We start from the raw sequence: 20,120 nt of genomic DNA, 5'->3' as shown, positions 1-20,120 counted from the left end.
GCAGCACGGCAAATGAGGGTGGCGTTCGATGGGGATGGAGGCGAAGAGAATACGGAGAGGAGTCGCCGAAGAATCGCCGACTCGATGCTGAAGTATTCTGGATAAAACGACGGGGGAGAGGAGGAGGACGCAATAATTGCGGCGAGGAGGATGATTACGAGAATGCGAGACGTCGCATACGGCGCGATGCATCGTGGATCGCACAGAAACAAAATCAAACTTGTCGTCGGTGACACGCGATTGAAAACAAAAACGTGAGCAACATCTTTGGTGAATGTGTTTCTGAGATATAAATCTGTTGGTTTTTCTATATAAAACTTTAGGATTTATTAGTCAAAGTTAATTATAAACAATATTTAATAAATGTAAAAGAATATTAATTGAATTTAAGGTAAAATTTGTTGAGTCAAATTTATGGAAAAAATATATAACTAATTGTATCTTTTTCTTCATAGTGTGTGTAATTTATATAAGAATTTTGATCTAAATTGTATATTAAAAAAATGCTTGTAAAATATTACATATTAAATGAGAATAATATTGCTGCTATAAATAATAACGTTGCATTAAAATAACGATAAATTTCATCAAGTAGAATCATCTGTACAATGTATAAAGATGTGTAAATTTCTATTTATAAATCTTTTTTTTTCAATTAATTTAAAAAAGTTATTTTAAAAAGTAAGACAATTTATCGCAACGGATATGCTGGCAACATAATCGATTTAAAATATCCGCCAAGATTAGATTAATTAACAATGACAGAAAAGAAAGAGTATATGTTCAGAAAAGATCTTAGAAAGATATGACCTCGTAACTAGATATAAATAATAGATCTCATATTTTCTTAAATAGAATCTGGTAGAGCTATTCAAATCTTATGCAGTTCCAAATACGAGTTTCAAACATTACATTCTTTATGCATGCCTATTAATACGAATTATAATGAAATATCTTGTCTGAGCACCTTCTATCTAATATTTGAGCCAAATGCTCCTAAAAATATTCAATTATTCAATTCTATATTTTCATCTAACTATCGTGCTGCATGAATTAATTAACATATGTTCATAGACATAGACGCACACTATTCAATATTCATCGTTATACTTGTTCATTATTTTATTCCTATTTTAATAAGTTCAATGCAAATTTGGCATTTTTATTTAATTTTGTTAAAATTTTAGAAACTACACACATAGCCAAATGAAATTCATGCATAATGCTTTAATATATCTCTAAAGATTTTAGATAATATTTGAATATATTTTTGCGCATATCATAAAATAACTTTTTGTCACAAAGCCATTTGCATTATATTTAGCAAATGCCGTTTTTGATATGACAAATGCTGCCTCTCCTCGTGATAAAATGAAGTAAATTGAAATAAATGAATTTGATATTTTATAGTACACTAGCTGTAAAAGTAATGCAAAATTTGACTCTATTATATTATTCCATTAATATAAAGTTATTGTAAACTTGTTATAAAATTAGAAGCTTATTTATAAGATTGCATGATTAGCGATTATTTTTAAAAATTATTTTAAAGAATAATCGTGTTTTTTTTTTTAAAGAATAATTGTAATTGCATAAATTAGTCAATCCGTGGAATTGTATATTTTTATCAAATTTTCAAGTTACATTTTGCTACTTTTTATGGATTATCAAATAAAATTTGAAATCCACGAAAGGGAGAAGGAAACGGTCAAGATAACGATGCGAGTTATACAAAAGCCCAAGAGAACTGGAGGTACTCCTCAATCGAGCCTGCGAATCCTTTCTCCGGAAAACAATTTATCGACTACCACCCATCAAATGGATACCACCCGCCGTTGCACTTCCCTTTCCAAAAGAGAAAATCACGATCACGTCTGCGACCTCTCTCATTTCTGTTTACCGTGCACCGAGGCGGGCGCGCTACGTGATGGCGAATACTGTCATCCCGCATTCCAGTCGCGAGCATCGGGAAAGATAGAAAGAATCCCGTTGCGTCGCTCGTCCCACCCGGTCCATCCCCGATTCCCCCGGTCTCCCATTCCCATCTGCCCGCGCCCTAGCGCGCGTAGAAGGTGCATATTCAGGAGAGAGAAAGCCCGTGGAAACTCCGGGACGTTGACACCAGAAGCTGGATTCTGGACGTGGGGATGGCGGTGGTAGGTCGGATGCGACCCGTCCGTTAACATAGTATGTACCCCCGCTAGAGGTAGCGGGTGGAGTAAGACAGGAGCGAAGAGGAGAAAGCGAGATCGCGGTGTGGTGGTGCCCGCGTGAGGAAGGGACAGAGGGAGGGGGAGGAAAAGAGAGACGCGAGTTATTCCAGGCATAGTGAGACGTTCGAGAAGGACAGACGTGATGCCTTCGTACCGGGCCGGACAAGGAAGACACGCTAATACACCGACATCGTCACCGTCGTCCTCATCCTCGTCCTCGTCGTCTTCGTCGTCGTCGTCGTCGTCGTAGCTGTCGACGTCGTGCGGTCATGGACCACTGTTGGTACCGTTGGAAAAGGCGTGGCGACGTCGCGTTCGCGCACCTTTGCACCTGGTGCGCCGGGGAAGACACGCCTCTCTGTGGAATTCCTCTCCAATCCGCCTACACCCGTTCTTTCTCTCTCTCTCTCTCTCTCTCCCGCTCTTTCCCTCTCTTTCTCTCTCTTCCTCTATCTCGTGTCCCTCTCAAATTTCTCCTTCTCCTCTACTGGTCATCATCGTGTGCTGCGCTTCTCCGACTTTCTCATTCGAAAGCGTTCCTCGCTCTTCCATCCTCCTTCCCTACCATCAAATACCTAGGAGGAGATCAAGGATCTCTATTCTCTCTACCGACAGCTTCGTGCCTCCCTCCCGTACTCCTCCTGATCACCGCTACCGTCATACTATCGCCGGCAGCCGAGAGGACGAGCCGCCGCCACCACCACCACCACCAGCATCACCACCACCCTGCTGTCACTACTACCACCGCTAGCGGATGCGTCTCCTCCTAGGCCGGCATCCTGGTTAAATCGCTACGCCAGCATGTTGCACATGTATGTGCAGTATGCACATACGCGTCCATCGCACGCATGCTCGTCGAGCTCTCAGCGTCTAGTATAAGCGTGGGCGCCGTGTCTAGTCTCGCCGGGAGAGCGCACACATCAAAGTGCGCGCGCAGTGTACTCTCTCTCTTCTTCTTTTTCACACGTACACACACGCACACTTTCTCTCTCTCTCTCTCTCTCTCTCTCTCTCTGTCACTCTTTTTCTCTCTTCTCTAGTCGTCCGCCCACTCGATATCCGCCGGTGTCCCGACCACGTGATTCCCCTTCGCCTCCCCTCCCGCATCTGGGTATAGGTTTTCATGGAAGGAAGAAGACGAAAAGGGGGAGAAAGGAAGAAGGCGGAAAAAGACGGAGCAAGAGTCTTCGGCGAAGTGCGATTACCGCAGACTCGCGGAATCCTTCGGCTTTTCTTCCCTTCTCCGTCGCGCCTGCTTTCGCCATCACCCCGCGCGCGCCGCATCTCATTCTCCTTTTTTCACTTCCTTCCGAGGCTACCGTCGGGATGTTCCTACGTGCACGTCTCGCAGCGAGGAACGAAAGACGTGGGTATTGATCAGAGCCTGCCGCGGCTGCGGAAGTAGCCGACATTACTTCACGGAGAACCGGCTGCCTCCTCGTATGCGCTTACTCTGTTTAACATGCGCATCCGTTCGCTTTTATTAATTAGACGCCTGCAGATACCTTCCGTTTTATGTACGATATCAAAAAACTTGCATAACACGGAAAGGATGATCCAACTGGAGTAAACACGCTGTGCTAAAATGTTACACACACACATCGTGAGGTGGATAAAAACTTCTGTTAAACATCATTCTTCAGTTTAAAAGGTAAGCATCCGTTTATCTACTTGTTAAATATTTTCCAGCTAATAATGGATAATAATAATTTATTATTTTTTCAATTATGACTGTCTTAAGAATTATGCTATGTTTGTCAAAAAACATAAAAATGTAGAGTGTTATATATATATATATATATATATATATATATATATATATATATATATATATAAAAGATTATATATAAAAAGAAAACTCTTTGGCGTCTTTTGCATTTACCATTCTTTTACTTACTCAGAGCTAGTAATCATATATTATAGTAATCAATAATTGTTTAATCTTTTATATGCTCAAAACTAGTGATGGAAAGAGCATAATCTTTTTTTATAAAACAAAAAAACATTTCGTATTTGTGATCCAATCGACGATAAATCCGAAGTAGAGAAGAATAAATGGGATAAAATTATATCATGTTTTGTGAGAAAAATAAGAGATAAGGTGAAGAACAAAAAAAATCCAGCATGAATCAGCGTGAGAACAGACTCATAATAAGTTATATCAGAGTTTGCGATTATCTATATTTAGATTTTTTTTTTATCATCACATCATCAGTCTCGATTCTTATGCTACTGTGGCTAAATAAAAAACTAGAAAAATTCAGTCTGAGAAAAAGATAAATAAAGCATGGAAAATTTTGAAATGGAAAAATTGCAATATTGGTGAATGAATATTGAATAAAAAGACATACGACGGTGGTAGAAGGGTTAATAATAAGACATCTGGTTGCTGCTTGATCTCCGACATCCCTTATTCTCGAAATTTGACAGTCGTAACGAGCACCGTTGAGCAAAAATCGCGATATATAAAGATGAAATACCTGTCCGGCGCAAAAATGTCACGCGTCACATATTACCGTTCCCATTTTTTACACTGTTCAACTATCTGTATAATAAAACAGATACGTGACATTAATAGTAGTGTATGTGCTCACGTTTTATATAAATAATTTCTTGATTATTTGCATTACGATACACAATTCTAAATATAAATTGCAAATTTTTTTTCCAATCGCGCTGTCAGAGATGATGTCAAAGTTCTCTTACGTAAAATAAATATAAACGCATAGTAATGAGAAAAAATCGTGTTATTTATATATTATGTCATAAATTATATAAAGTTGAGTAAATGATAGTATAACAAATCGATGTTAAAATTAATCGAATAACATTCCTACATGTATGTAAATATAATCGATGTCCTCCAAGAAATGCACACACACGCGCTGAGACGATCGTGTTTTATGGCGCATCGTAATTCAAATATCGCAGTGTATAAAATTCAAATCGTCCGTCGTAAAGCAAAAAGTCGTTCCAAGTCGAATAAGGGTGGTGCATTAGCAGCCGGACCTACATCAGACTGCGCTTAATGCACAATAAAACAGTAAATATTTTTTTATTGTATTTCTTTGCACCAGAAAAGTCCAAGTATCGTTAAAAATGTCAACTTTTGTCGGCAAGATCTTCTTGACTATTGAATCAAGGCCGCAAACAACGGAAAGGAACGCTTACGGTTTACGTCATCGATTAAAACTGAATCAATTTTAATCACAATCTGACAGTGCTGTCATAACAGTTATTTATCAATGTCAATTTAATGACATAAAGTTTCAGTTGTAACTCTTTCATAATTAATTTATTTTATCATTATCTGAGAGAAGAACATCTATTATATCATATTAGAAAAATAAGAAATCTAAGACTTTATTCACGCCGTTTTAATTTTCTACTTGATGAAATAATAACAAATATAATAATGAATTGTGGAAACTAATATATAATTTGACGTTTTGATTAAATATTTAAGGAAATACGATCTTCTTTAAAAACATATAAAACATTTTCTCATAATTTTTCAATAAAAAATATCTAACTTAATCAAACCTAAAATTAAAAAATCTATTCTAGATCGAATAGAGGAAATTATTATTATTGTGAATTTTAAAAGTTTAATTCGTAGATCAAATATGTTCCTTCTCCTTATGAAACATACGACGAATCTTTCATTTATAGAGAAAGGCACAAGGCTCGCCCCTACAATAAACATATTGCATCTAATCAATCGCAATAGAATTTTCTTTGCACGCAATCAGCAACAAAAGCGCCGTGTTATTACGCACATACAAACGCATACACGCCGAACTTGTAGCATGCAATTTTGTCGCATTAAAACGTCATAATGCCACAACGACACTCGCGAGGAATGAGCGGCGCATTCACACGCGCATTCGCGGGACTGAAGCCATATTAAATTAATGCTCTCCGTGATTTCGCGCGCACGCAATCGTACCTTAAAAGAACGGAAAACTCCCGTTCTTGTCCCGCGATTGCATCACCGTCCGTCTCTCTCCGCATCCAAGACCGAGCGGCGCCGAGCGGAGCGTGTTGGAGCGGCGAGATTGCGCATGCTGGCAATTATTTGCGCAGCTCCTTACCCGCGGCGCGGGTTCATTAAGACACTAATTACTGGCGTGCTGCGCGCACGTAAGAAGCGAAGTATATGTACGACGAGGTACAACACAACGGGGCCCGGGTAGCTTGCTCACCTTACCCTCTGCGCGAACTTCCGACGACGTTGTAGCCTTCTTACTCGCGTGTGTAGCGAGCTAGGCAACGAGAGCTCTGGCACACGCTCCAGACATCTATTTACAAGGTTGCACGTCTCGGTTACGTTGTTAGACCTAACTTGGCTCCGACCGCGACCGCTTGCCTGCCGCGGTTGCCTTAAGCATTAGCCTGGGGGTGAGCGTCCGCAAAACCAAACTCTACAAGCACTGTATAACGTTTAGCTGTGTCTGAAAGCTCTTCTGGGACGCATTATTCACGTACTTCCGATGCGCCTGTTTTTCCGGACCGGATCGATAACACGCGGAGATAATGTATTTGTTAAGAGATGATTCAGAGAGGATTCATTTAAAGATAATTGAAAAATAATATAATGCGAGTTATTATAAAAGTACTTTTAGATTTGAAAACTGTGCAATTGCTGGCATTATTATGTTATTTATAAATTATTCGCATAAGAAATTAAAATAATTAGAGTAAGTAGTACGATGATTTAAAAAAATAGTTTCCAATTATTATTTTATATTCAAATCAATCTGTAACAAACAACGATATACTAATGAAACTAGTAAGATTCCATAATCCAGAATAAAAAATATTTAATATACAAAAATTAATTAAAATAAAATTATTATAAATATAATAATAATGACGAGATTTTATTTTTCTAGCATCTCATTGCACGTGCAACATGCGGCGTGGAAACTGTTGCAGCAGCCACGTGGTGTATCGCGAGAGAGGCTGCGTTTCCCACGGACGGGGAATGACAGGGGTGTATACGGTCGGCCGATCAGTAGGTAGAGGGGTTGTTTAGAGCGAGCGAAAGAGAGGAAGGCAGACGGAGAAAGGGGAGAGGTGGAGAAACACCGAGGAGGGGTGAAAAGCACGTGGCGCAGGCGACGCGCGCCTCTCTGCTACGGGTGGCTGTATATCTATCGGGCTTTCCACCCCCAGCATCCCCCCCACTTGTTGTGCTTTACCGTGTTGTGTTGCTATGTTGCCTTGTATATCGAGAAAGTTCAACGCCGGCTAGACGATGTTTCCCATCTGCCGGATTTACCGGCGTCAGAATCAACAGGCTTTCTCCCGTCACTGTCCTCAAGAAAGCACGAAGAAGGTGTCTCTTTCTGGATGAAATTCAGACTTAGAGACATATAGTGCGAATTTTCAGACAGGATATTTCGGCGACGCAAAAATAGTCTCCTTTCGCAAAATTCGCAACATAGATAAACGTGGCGGAATTTTTCTTGAGATCGAATGATAATTTTTGAAATAATACACATTCTTATGATACATCGTTTAAAACAAACATAAATTTTAATATAGTTGGTCAAAGGCAAAACAATTTAATACAAAATTTTAGTAATAATTTTTAATTACATCACAAAGCTTTTGCAAGTTAAAAACACCTTGTAATTTTAATATTAATAATTATGCCCATTATAAAGAGGTGGCAAGATACCGAATTCTTGAAGGGGATGTATGATTATTGGCCGACCCTCTTTGCTGGAGTGTACCATGGAATATTAAGGAGCAGCCCTAAAGGGAATATTCTGAGCAGCGCCATGAGAAAACTTTTGAGAAATATCGAATAGTTTGAAAATTTAATTTTGTCATAATTTAGAAACAAGTTTTTTTTTATTTTATGTTTATCTACTAATGTAATCCTAACTACATTTGTTAAATAAGTATAGTACAAGTATTTTGTTAAAGATTTGTGTTGAATGATAAAATTATCTTTTCTTCAGTTATTTTTTCGGAAACACACATACATTTATTCTTTCATTATATATTTTATCAAAAATATCTTCAAGCAAACTTTTCACGATCCCGATCGTCCCTCAAGATTTAAATTCTCCTTTAACATCGGAGTAATTCCTTTTCACAGCAATCGCAAGCGTTTAATTGATCCAATGGAGAGGCAGGTGGCTACATTAATTGCACCGGATTGCCAGCAGCAAGACTAGCTGGTCAGGATGCCTAATCATGGGGGTTGTACGGCGATAGGTCGGTCCGACGCGGCAGAAAAGGCGTCTCGCATTGAATGCTAAACAAAAGCTAATTTATATCTGGAGGTCGAGACTAACGCTGGAGATCGGGAGATGAATGGCTGTTCACCTTGCATACCAAGTGGCACGCCGAGTCCTTCAGGACCGCGAAGTTAAAGATCTTGGGAGGGAATGTTCCCCATGGAATAGTTGCTTGTATCTTCAAATATCGCGAGACGGCGAACAGGGTTTTAGGAGCTCGTCAAAAGGCGCTCGATCGCTGCTTGATTGCTATTCAAGCGGCATGTAAATTTAAACGCCGTGAATAATTTTCATCTTAAAATATCTAACAATCAACCCTTTACAACGTTCTCTTTTAAAGTAAAGCGAGATAATTTCTAGTAAAGTTTTAAGATTCATAGGCTGCAAAGGCAATATATTTTAGATAGTAATTTTAGATAGTCTAAAGACGCAACAATTTTACACAGAGAAATCAAAACAAACAATATTCAAATGTGATAAAATTTCTTTGACAAATCCATCGCATCTGTATGACATGTATAGAGACTCTCTTTAATACCTAATCTATATTATTATCTATATTATTATCTTATTATTTGTAATTCGTAAATTTTGTCGTGCAAAGTTGAAGAGCACGGAATGAATATTCCAGTTTCTATCGATTTGTGGAAGGAAAAAATTTCCGAGCACGTATTACCAGTGACGAGCAGGATTCGCATCGCGAGCTTTCGAATCTACGCGGTTTAATCTATCATTGCGACGGCGAGACGAGAAGCCGGAGTAACTAGTACGGAATAATTAATAAATGCGAGGTGCATTAGTATGCGCTGCGGAGGATGAGTTCGTGCGGACCTGGATGATCGCGCGGGCCCGGGGCTAGAGAGAGAATTATAAAATAATAAAGAGAAAATTACGTAATGTGAGGATCAGATGAGAATTAGAGGACAATGAAGACGGGGTAAACCTCCCGTCTAAAGACGGAGGGGTGGAGAAAGGGTGAAAACGCGCTCGCCCGGGGGGGTTGGTGTAGAGAGGGAGGTGGAAAAGCGGAGGTCGAGGACCAGACGTCTTAATGTCTGCATCGTCGGAAAACTCGTCCCTCGCGCATGACTATCTCAGCGACCCTTACATCTTTCCGATAAGAACCTTAAGTCTCGAAGATAAATTCGACTCTTTCTGAACCTTTGATATCCCAAATTTTCCGTCGTGTTAGTGTCTGGCACAAATCGGTATATCTAATTATTCACGAAGAATAGCATTCAAATTTTTATCGTCCTACAAGATATCTCGTAAGTGACATGTCTCGTATATACGATTTGCGCTCTTGATTGTATCTTATAAAAATAAACGTCTATCGCCGAATGACATAACGCGAAAGAAAATTTGCGCAGCTGTATATCTTAAGATATCCGATAAAGACAGCGTAAATAAATAATATATTTTATCAGAAAAAATATAAATAAGTTAATGCTGTTTTTAAATCAAGCATATGTGTGATACAACCTTGCAGCATTTTTTCCAATTCTAAAAAAAAATTCTTTAACATCTATTTTGCATTTTATAGAAATAACATTATGTAAAGCAATGCATTTATTTTCAATATTTTATCTGAGTCATTAAAATTCGCACTTCTACACAGTCTTTCGTAACTCTTTCATTATGAGAGCTGGTGAAATGTCGCGAGACTTATCGAAATGGAATACGATGTCGCCGCGGGTGCTAATCGGGGATTCTAATTAGTAGTCAGCCAGCGCAGGCCTGACGCGACTTTGTAAATGGTAACAATGTTATGTAATTAGGTAAAAAGTTCTGTAATCAAGAAGTAGATCTTGTGCCGAGCCGGCCGCCATACCATCGCGCGCTCTCGTCTCTGATCCTCCCACCCTCATTCCTATTAAAATAGTCTCGCTAGGAAAGCGTGCGTTGTGCTCTGCATATCTTAAAACCCAGGGGCTGCTGCGGGTACCGGTCTAAGAGCCCCACCACCCGTTCTGATTTTTGCCGCGATTCATATTACTACAGGCGTGGCTGAGATTATGAGAGCGGTATCAGAGAATCAACGCTCCTGCAACTTAAATTTCGGCTAAATTGGAACAGTCGAAATACTTAGTCGGCACTGTAAACTTAAAATTTCACGAGCAAACATTTCTCGCCGATTATGTAAATTCGCGCAAGGCAAAATACCGTAACGTGATATCGCCAAACTAATATTAAGAAAGTTCACTGTTACTCTGTAATTTAATCATGCTTCCTACCATCTCTTATTATGTCGTTATCTTTTTGCGATATCAAAGTTAGATTTTACAAATAACGTTTTTTTCGTTCTTTTTCAGTTCTCGCATACGTTCATCAAAAAGATTATGCGTTGCAGAGTCAAAAGCGGAACAACTCATGCCTTGCAGCATTGAAAGTCGCGCGCGAGACTTTGATTTTAAATGGATAAGTGCGACGGGAGAGAACCGGTAGAAGTGATACATGTATCGCTACGCATTGCTTCCTGAGATGCTGACAAATGCATACGTGATTGCCACAAGCGAACGCATTGCACCGTCGTTGTCACGTAGCATAGGCGATAGCGCAATTTGTGTTTACGACCACACGTAACGCCATGCGTAAAAGGAGCTGCGCTACGTTAGGTAAGCATACGCGTATATGCACGCATGAGATCATCGGTCGCGTACGCTCGCGGAAACGCTGACGTCAGTGGTTTCGGTTGCTTTTGTTACTTTTGTAAACGATCGCGCTCGATATGATGATATCAGGAAGACGAATGCCGATTGTGCACGTGCGCCTGACGATCCGTAAATGTTTAATTCTCTCCTTACTTAAACAAAGTATGTCACTCGTTACTAAAATAAAACTATTACATTTATTATATTAAAAATCATAACTAAAGTTCATCAAAATTTTCATTATATATATATATATATATATATATATATATATATATATGTACATATATTTTGCATTTAAGATTTATTTATATTTTTTATTTATATTTTTTATATTATATTTTGAATTTTAGATTTTTATCCCATTTAACATTTTATATTTCAAAATGTTATAATATATCAAAGTTCTGATAAATCAAAAAATCTATGCTTAAATTAAAAATAAATCAATATAATCATAAGATAATTTTTTATATATCCAAATGCAAGTTCAATAAGCCAGAAAGAGAAAAGAACTCTGCATTTAATTTTTCTTGTTAAATAAATATTATAAAAATGTATGAGTTCTCTTTCGTAATAACAGCATGATCACATCGCATTATGTCATATGAAATATCATTAATATATTCGAACACGTATAAAGACGCGCGCAATCTACATAAAGATTAGAGATCGGCACGCGATTGATAAAGGCAAATAATATACGAATCAACAAACATTGATATTGTTGCGAATGGCACAAATTATGACGCGAGTCATTGGCAGAGATTATGCGATTATCGTGCAGCATATGAGTCATGCACAATAATCTGTGACTATGAAACTTTGTACACGCAAAAAATATTCATCACATTGTCACGTACTCGTAAATAATTTCCAATAATAATCAAATTTAACGCACGAATTTATTTTTTGCGAGATAGAAAAATGATCCGTCAGAAATTAAAACATTGAATAATTTATAAAAAAAAATATTTTAAAAAACTATCTCAGCATTTGACGAGATGTTCGCTCATTAAGTTCTCCTACGAGTAAGTAACGAGAACGTCGCGGAGGGGATGCGGAACTCGACACGGCGGAATTAAATAAAAATAAAACGCGAGATAATAACGTTAGCGAAGGAGCCGAGAACCCAAGACAAATAGTCGAGGGAAAACAAAGCGTATTATAAATACCGGGTGACAGGACGAGTGGTGCGAGGGAGTGAGCGTAAGCGCAAGAGGGTAGTCGGCCACGATGGTCGAAGGGTGGAGGCTTTCGAGGAGGGGGTGACGATATAGTAGCCGACGACTCTTGGGAGAAAAGGCTCGAGAAAGCAGCGACCCCGCCAGCATTTTTGCTACCTGCCGACACAATGAGCCGCCGGATTTCTTTTCTCGTTCCTACCCTTCCTTCCTCGTCCCTCGCGGAGCGACGCGAGCATTCTTACCCGCCGGAATTATAAATTTGACGCATTTACCCTCGCGAGAATTATAGCCAATAATCTCGAAATCGTATTACGACCGAAATGTGCAACCAATTGATTGAGAAAAATAAATCTCAGGTTATTTCCTATCAAACTACATTTGTTACAAAAAATTTCTATCTCATAAAAATTTGTAAATCTTTGAAATCTTTTCTATATCTTCGAGAAAAAAAAATGTTTTTATATAGTTGAAGATTATATTCCCCACAACTATATATGATTAAATATAATGTACGCATAATAAGTTAGCAAAAGTACTCACACTAGGACGACCGTGGCCGCGTGGATTCAGCTGCCAGGGAACTGTCGATGGCTGAAAATGCTCCTTTCCCCACGAACCGTTGTCAAACGGATTTTCACCAATGTGTCCCTGAAATAAAATCAATATTATAATTAGTAAGATATATATAATAGCATATTATAACAACACATTTAAAAAAATAACAAAAATATACATAAAAATTCTTACATATTTAAGTTTAATGTTCTGTATGTAAAAATACAAATAAAGATATATTTTGCCATAAAGAAACGATTTCTTTTAAATACTCACAATAAATTGCAAAGATTGTTAATAAACTTTTGACGAGAGAGATACATGAAATTACTTGTATGATTGCGGATTTTTGTTCTCACGTCTCGATAAACAAGAAAAGTTACGCGGCAGGTCAGGTCGAGGGGCATCGATCTTCGAGGCTCCCAAAAGTTTCAAAGTTTTTTCGACGCTTTTCCGCACGCCGCGTCTCGCCGCTTGCCGGCGAGCTTATTTTTGTAATATATTCCGCGAGCCGCGGCGTCTCCCCCACCTCTCTTTCTCGACTTTGCACCCCGTAAGCCTTATTTTTCTTTTAACTTTATTTTTAACCTAGAATTTCTTCCGACGGTAAGGTGGCACGCACATAAATCACCGGATATAATGAGAACACTTCGTCTTCGGGTGCTTCGCCCTCTCGGTCGCACAGACGCATCTTTTGCGCGAAACGGCTATTATATTATTCGTTGCTTCGCCGCGGAAATCGGCCGTCTTTATATTAATATTCATTTCCCGTATGAGGTGACACTGGCATTTCGCGCGAAATAAAGAGCTTTCGTGGATTTACAAAAAAAAAAACCTCAAAGATCCATAACAGAAAGAATACACGCGAGCAAATGTAATTTAAATATGATATTTTACTAAACGTCACACAATGGTAGTATTTTATGTGCTATTGAAACTGGCGATATTTTATGTTCCGTATTTTATGATGTAAAGTTTTATTTACATTGCCGTTATTTTAAATCGCGTTTTTCGCCGTAAAAAACGAGACATCATATGTTGCTAGATTTATTAAAATATATATGAGGCACGCTTTTTGATGCAGTTCTCAATTCTTTTTGACCTGTGGATAAATTTATAATATTGTCACGATAAATTCACGGTATAATTAATTAAATTTTCGTTCAAATGCTATGCAAATATCTTAGAAATATGCCTGCAAATGTCGCTGTATGGATAGATACGCGAAGAAATAAAAGAAAATATAATTATCTCCTTATGCATTTTAAAATATTTCAATTTTTAAATAAATATTTCATACAATACAATAATATAATTCTCGAATATTAAACTCATCGAAAAAACGGACGAATAGTTTTGACACAAAATCCGTCGTTTTCGACATCAAAATAGAAACGAATCTTCAAAAGTGTGTTAAATAATCCGCAAAGTTACGGAGACTTTGAAATCGTAAATTTTAAAGCGAGTCGCAGGGACGCCTGATCGATTACTATGAGAAGTCGGCATCGACCCAAGGGGTGTAATTACAAAATGTAACTCCGTTTATTTCCACGCGTGACGCGTGTAGGGTGGTAAGATAATGTGTAACGATCGTCGCGCTCGGTCGATGAAACTTGCTTGCCAGCGGCTGTCTTTCACCGCTTGTCTGTCTCTCCTTGTTCCTTTAGGTCTCCTACTTTTTCTCCTTCTCTTTCTCTAAAAAGAGAGCCTCCGTGTGTTCTCCGTATACCGAGGCGCAGAAATAAACAGTCGCGGTAGAAAATACTGAACCGGATAGCATATATAAATATGTGGAAGCTATTGAAGCACATTGTACGCGCGGTACATTTGCATGAGCCAGCCGAGTTCTCAACGCGCAGCTGGACATACATGCACGCGACAAAAGAAAACGCGCAAACAAAACACGCGATGCACACCACCGTTTCTCGCTCCTGTCGTCATGCTGGTCGTCGTCGTCGTCGTCGTCGTCGTCGTCGTCGTCGTCGTCGTCATTCCGCGCTCGGCATCATAGAGAATGTTGTATATTAAGTATTGTGTCATGTGGAAATAAACAAACGGATCTTTTACCGTTACGCGACAAAACCGAAGATCCAACGTCCTTCCCTCTCGATATGTTCATTGTCAAATCGCGTCACGTGCGCCAACGACGACGTGCCGCAAAGCAGAAAATTGACGGCGATTTTAATTAACTTCTCTGTTACCGTATCCAGACGAGATCAGTCGTAGTTATATAATACCTTTTATATTTATATATAATTATTAACGCGTAAAAATTGTGTATGGGTGATGCCAATACAGAGAATATGGATTTATTTTCTTTGCAAAATAACATTTGCATTGTTGCAAATCCATTTGTTATTAGATTTATAAAAAAACTAACTCTTCAGAACAATTGTGAATTATATATTTTAGAAAATCATGTCAGTAATAATGTGTTGAGGATTATAAGATATTAATTAATTTATTACGTATGTTTTTAGGCAAGGTACTGCGAAATTTATACAGAGATATTATTTCATGAACCTTCAATCTCGCGCAGCAGAATGGAACAAGTAATTATTCAAGTGTATTAGCTAATTTGATTATTTGTAAGCGCAAATTAAAATAAATATTTATGTCTGTTCTCTCAAGATTAGTCATCTATACACGCATACAATTGCAAAATTTATTCAACTATCTGATAACGCGCATAATTTCATAAATTACATCGATATTGACAAACCAAAAATTGCCATCAACAATTTATAAAAAAAACAAATATGTTAATAATACAAAAAATAATCATAGCATTCTTTTTATTATGGAAATGATTTAATCTGATATATTTCCACGCCACAAGCTAATGACACTTTGAATATAAATCACATGGTTACGATCGTAGCCGCGTGTCTCCGTAGCTCTGTATTAAGTGAAGCTCTAACCGCGACCTAATTCGAAGATAAGATAAGTCGTTAAGTGCATGGCGCGCGGCAGCCCCTCGCGATACTACCCGGTGTTTTATTGCCGCGGCGGCCCACCCCCACGGTCCTCTCCTTCGAGGCACGGCGAGATTTATTGTAAAATTCGATAGATATTGCCAATTACAACCCCCGCGGCGCCTCCCATCGGCGCGACGCGGCCCGCGCTATCGACAGAGACGGGAACAGGCACCTCCCGGTTGCGCCTCGAGAATTTTAAATGCGTTTTATGTACAGAGACGACATAGTACGTTGCATAAATCCGTTCCCCTGAAAATATGATTGCGATCATTCCCTTCTCTGCCCCCTCCTCCTTCTCTGCACTATGCGAGAATGAGAGAAGAAACGAGAGGATGAATGGGAGGAACGACCCGGCGTTCCCCCCGTGAACACCCTCAGACACGGCACGACGATAAAACATTTCATTTCGTTTCGAGTGTCTCACGAGGAGGTCGAATAATCTCGTCAATTATTATTTTTACTACTGCCTTCTACATGTTAATTTTTCGCACGTATAACGCGTCTCCAGGATCATTGGCCGGACAAAATGTCTAGTTTGAAATGGCGCTCTCGAATGATGAATATGCAATCTGTTCGGTCATCCCCTGAGATCGACACGGTTCGAGTAATTGGGAAATTCGAATTTACGATTTGATTATTTACGAAATTACCGAACGATTGTAAATATAAATGAATTTTTCGCGCCAAACGATACGGATGGTGCACAGATTCACACTAAACTGATGACATAAATGATGAAATGAAATCATGGAGACATTTCAGCTGGTAATTTAATAATTGATATACAACAACAAAGTCGATATTAATAAATTTATGCCAAATCCAGGTAATAGGACTAATTTATCACTTTAGTAAATGTGCCATTAATGGAAACCATTTGTCACGTCGTCTGAATATTTAAATCAGCATTCGTCAATATGTATATTATTACCATTAAACTCACATCAACTTTTAATTTGACTTCTTTAATCGCAAACCTCTCTAAAGTTGCTAATTTTATCTCAATGACTTTGGTTTGACGGTAGCATTTCTCATTATTATATTATGACAATATCTGCAATATCATTTACTTGCATAAATTTAGTTTTTTATTTTGTAGATATTATCATAAAAAAAGGAAGTAGAAAAAAAATATCCTTCAATATCTTATTTTCAAACAAAAATATTTTCTAATTACATTAAAAAAGCTATTTAAATAACAAGCATAAAATAATAATGAAATAATATCAGATTAAGTATTTTATTCGTTAAATAAAAATCGATGATATGATCGTGACTAAGATTTTTTTTCTCGCGTAACTTTTTTAATTTTAACAAGAAAAAATTAAATAAATAACACAAAGCGCTTATGTCACAGACAATTTTTATCCGTTCAATCGTTAGCTCGTATAGCGCCGACAAATAGACGCGCTTTCGGATGCGATCGTCCGAACGAACGAGTTACGATCGTGGTGCTTCTAAAAATAAATATGTTGTTTATTCACAAGTAAACCGGATGCCGTTGTTTGCTTTGGAGCAAATTGTTTTGTTAAGTTTTGCCGAGCGAGAACGAGCCGCGGATGACTCGCCTTCACGTGTACGAGCGAAAGACAGGAACGTGTGCGATATGAAGATGGGACAGGAGGGACAACGACGGAGAGCACGACGGAGTCGACCGTCCCGTTCTCTCTGTGCTTTTTCCGCTCTGTTTTGCTCTTCCGCTCGTGATGCTAGAGAAGCCTCCAGCTGTACATTGATTCTAACACTAATAACCGGTGCTGACACTATGGCCCGTACAACACGTGAAGACGCGACGAACAGCTGACGCTGTAATCGCGATTCTCGTAGTGATAGCCGGATTGCGTCAGGCGACTCGTAATTTGCATTACGATGAATCAAAAATAAAATTTGTACTGTTACTAACATCCCGAGATGTAAAAATATTATTATTTCGCGTCGTTATTATCACATGAATATACGTTTAGTAGTCGTGATAAAATTGATGATTTATATTACAACTTTTATATTTAGAACATATTTTAAAATTATTTAATTATTTAGTTTACCTACACTGTATAAGTAATGTTATACATTTTATTCTTTTCAGAGTCACTGAGAGAAAATTATAAGAATTTTTTTGTAATTAAATTTTTATAAATCAATATTGTGCTTTATGTAGACAGATGTAAAATTTTGCTTTCCAATGTAATAAATGTGCCAAAATAAATCAATAAATTACGTAGACTTGAAGATAAGGAGTCGATTCCTACGATTCGCAGATCCACTTCCATTGATATCTGTGTATAATAACGTTAAAGTTACGCTATTTTCAACCGAAGAACCAAAGTAAAGATTGTAATGCTCTCCTGCCCATTCGTGTCCGCTGCAACACGCGAGATATTCTTAGCATCCACTTCACAGGCATAAAGTTGCGATCTGCATGGTTTCCCCGCATTCACGTTTACTTTCTAGAGCGGCGCTGTGCATAATGCAAACAACGTGTAATATATCCGCACCGAAGATAGAACACTAACAGCATATTCGAACTATTATTCTAACAGTTGACTGTTGAATAGTACTTTATCGCAGCGTAGTAAAATCGTATTTCCTCTACTGCATTATCAAAAGATTGGTTTGTAGTCTAATGAATTAATTTAGCTGTAATGAGTGAATATTTCGTTGCTTTTTTTTTTAAATACGAATATTTTTTCTTCTTTATTTTTAACAATTTAATATAATACGGAGCAAATAATACAATATTTTTCAATAATCTACATTTTATATTTTGTAATAAAAAATAAAAATTTATAAAAGAATGAATTATGTTTGCACATAAAAAAAAATTTTTGAATTATTTGTTAAACAAATTTTAATTCCAGTAAATTATTATCCTAAAATATATATTAAATTGAAAGTTATCATATATATTAATTAAAATAAAATATGTAATGTAAACAAAATCGCATCTCAATAATGCACTACAAAATGAATTTAACTCTTTGTTTTAATCACAAGACGTGCCTTTTCACGCGAAGTCAACTCGGATAACTGCACGTGTCCAGTGTACATAGCATAAAATCCGACAAATGCAATTATAAATCTTGCGGGACGCTCTCGAGGAACAGGACGAGCGGTGAGGGAAGCACGTCAACGGTAGAAGGACGAGAATAGAGAAAAAGGAACTATAGGAGAACTCGGAAGTTGTAGGGAAGAGGAGAAAAGGAACCGCTGGGGAAACCGTGGGCGCGTTGCCTCTTGGCTAATTACAAAACGCAATTTAAGCGAGCATCACGGAAACGCGCTAAGTAATATCATTTCGCCGCGAGAGCCAAAGCGGACACCCGGTACAGATTCGCAGATTAATGCCCTTTAATAAACAGCGCCCTTCGGACCGACGCTCGGGCGCGCTCCTGCCCAAGTATATTCCTCTTCCTGTTTTCTTTTTATTTACCTCGCAGTGGAAACAAAAGAGGAAAAACTGGTGAGAGCACAGTCTTCTTTACCTCACGATACACAAATGCATTTAACATGGATTACGCTTTCTCTACTGTTTACAAATGTAGTGGTGATCATCCGTGGCTCGCAAGAGAGAGCAGATAAATTTTCAGTCATATCATCAAGTGTCAAATGTAAATAAATTGACTTAATATTTCATTCCAAGCAAAATTATTTACTTATCATATTTTTTATAAATCAGATTTTTTAATAACGTTAAAAATTATTTTACTGATTGAAAACAATGTAAAAATGTAGTTATAACAAAAAAAAAAAAAAAAATAGAACATTTCTAAGAATGCGTTTCTTAATGTGTATGTAGCAAATTAGAACCAAAAAAAATTATTTACTTATCATAATTTTTATAAATCATATTTTTGAATAATATTAAAAATTATTTTACTAATTGAAAACAATGTAAAAATGTAGTTACAAAAAAAAAAAAAAAAATAGAACATTTTTAAGAATGTTTCTTAATGTGTATGTAGCAAATTAGAACAAAAAAAATTTTTTTCATAACATAGCAAACTGATAGCATAGTTTCTGGTGCATTCGATAAATTCACTTTAACAAGTTATAAACTGGTTTCGTTGATAAAAATCTATTTATGTAAAATACAACTTGCAAGAATCGGATGCATAAATTTTCATAACGATGTGAATAATGATGATTAATGTATGCATTCTACGAATTCTTAAACTCAAACTCAACATTGCATTAATAATATATATATATATATATATATATATATATATATATATATATATATATATATAAAATAATGTATTATCAAAAAATAGAAAAATCG

General features: G+C 37.5%; 1 protein-coding gene across 19 annotated transcripts in view; it reads right to left on the bottom strand.

The window, feature by feature from the left end:
• Positions 1 to 20,120, bottom strand: part of LOC126855291 (forkhead box protein P1-like) — a 309,110-nt gene that overhangs the window by 117,974 nt on the left and 171,016 nt on the right. For all 19 annotated transcript variants that reach the window (XM_050602783.1, XM_050602800.1, XM_050602782.1 and 16 more), the window contains one exon: positions 12,846 to 12,953. In XM_050602783.1, the coding sequence (XP_050458740.1) occupies positions 12,846 to 12,953 (108 nt within the window). The remainder of the gene's footprint in view (positions 1 to 12,845; positions 12,954 to 20,120) is intronic.

This window comes from Cataglyphis hispanica, chromosome 15 (genome assembly GCF_021464435.1).
Source record: "Cataglyphis hispanica isolate Lineage 1 chromosome 15, ULB_Chis1_1.0, whole genome shotgun sequence".
Classification (NCBI taxonomy): domain Eukaryota; kingdom Metazoa; phylum Arthropoda; class Insecta; order Hymenoptera; family Formicidae; genus Cataglyphis; species Cataglyphis hispanica.
This window is presented reverse-complemented; position numbering and strand designations above follow the sequence as displayed.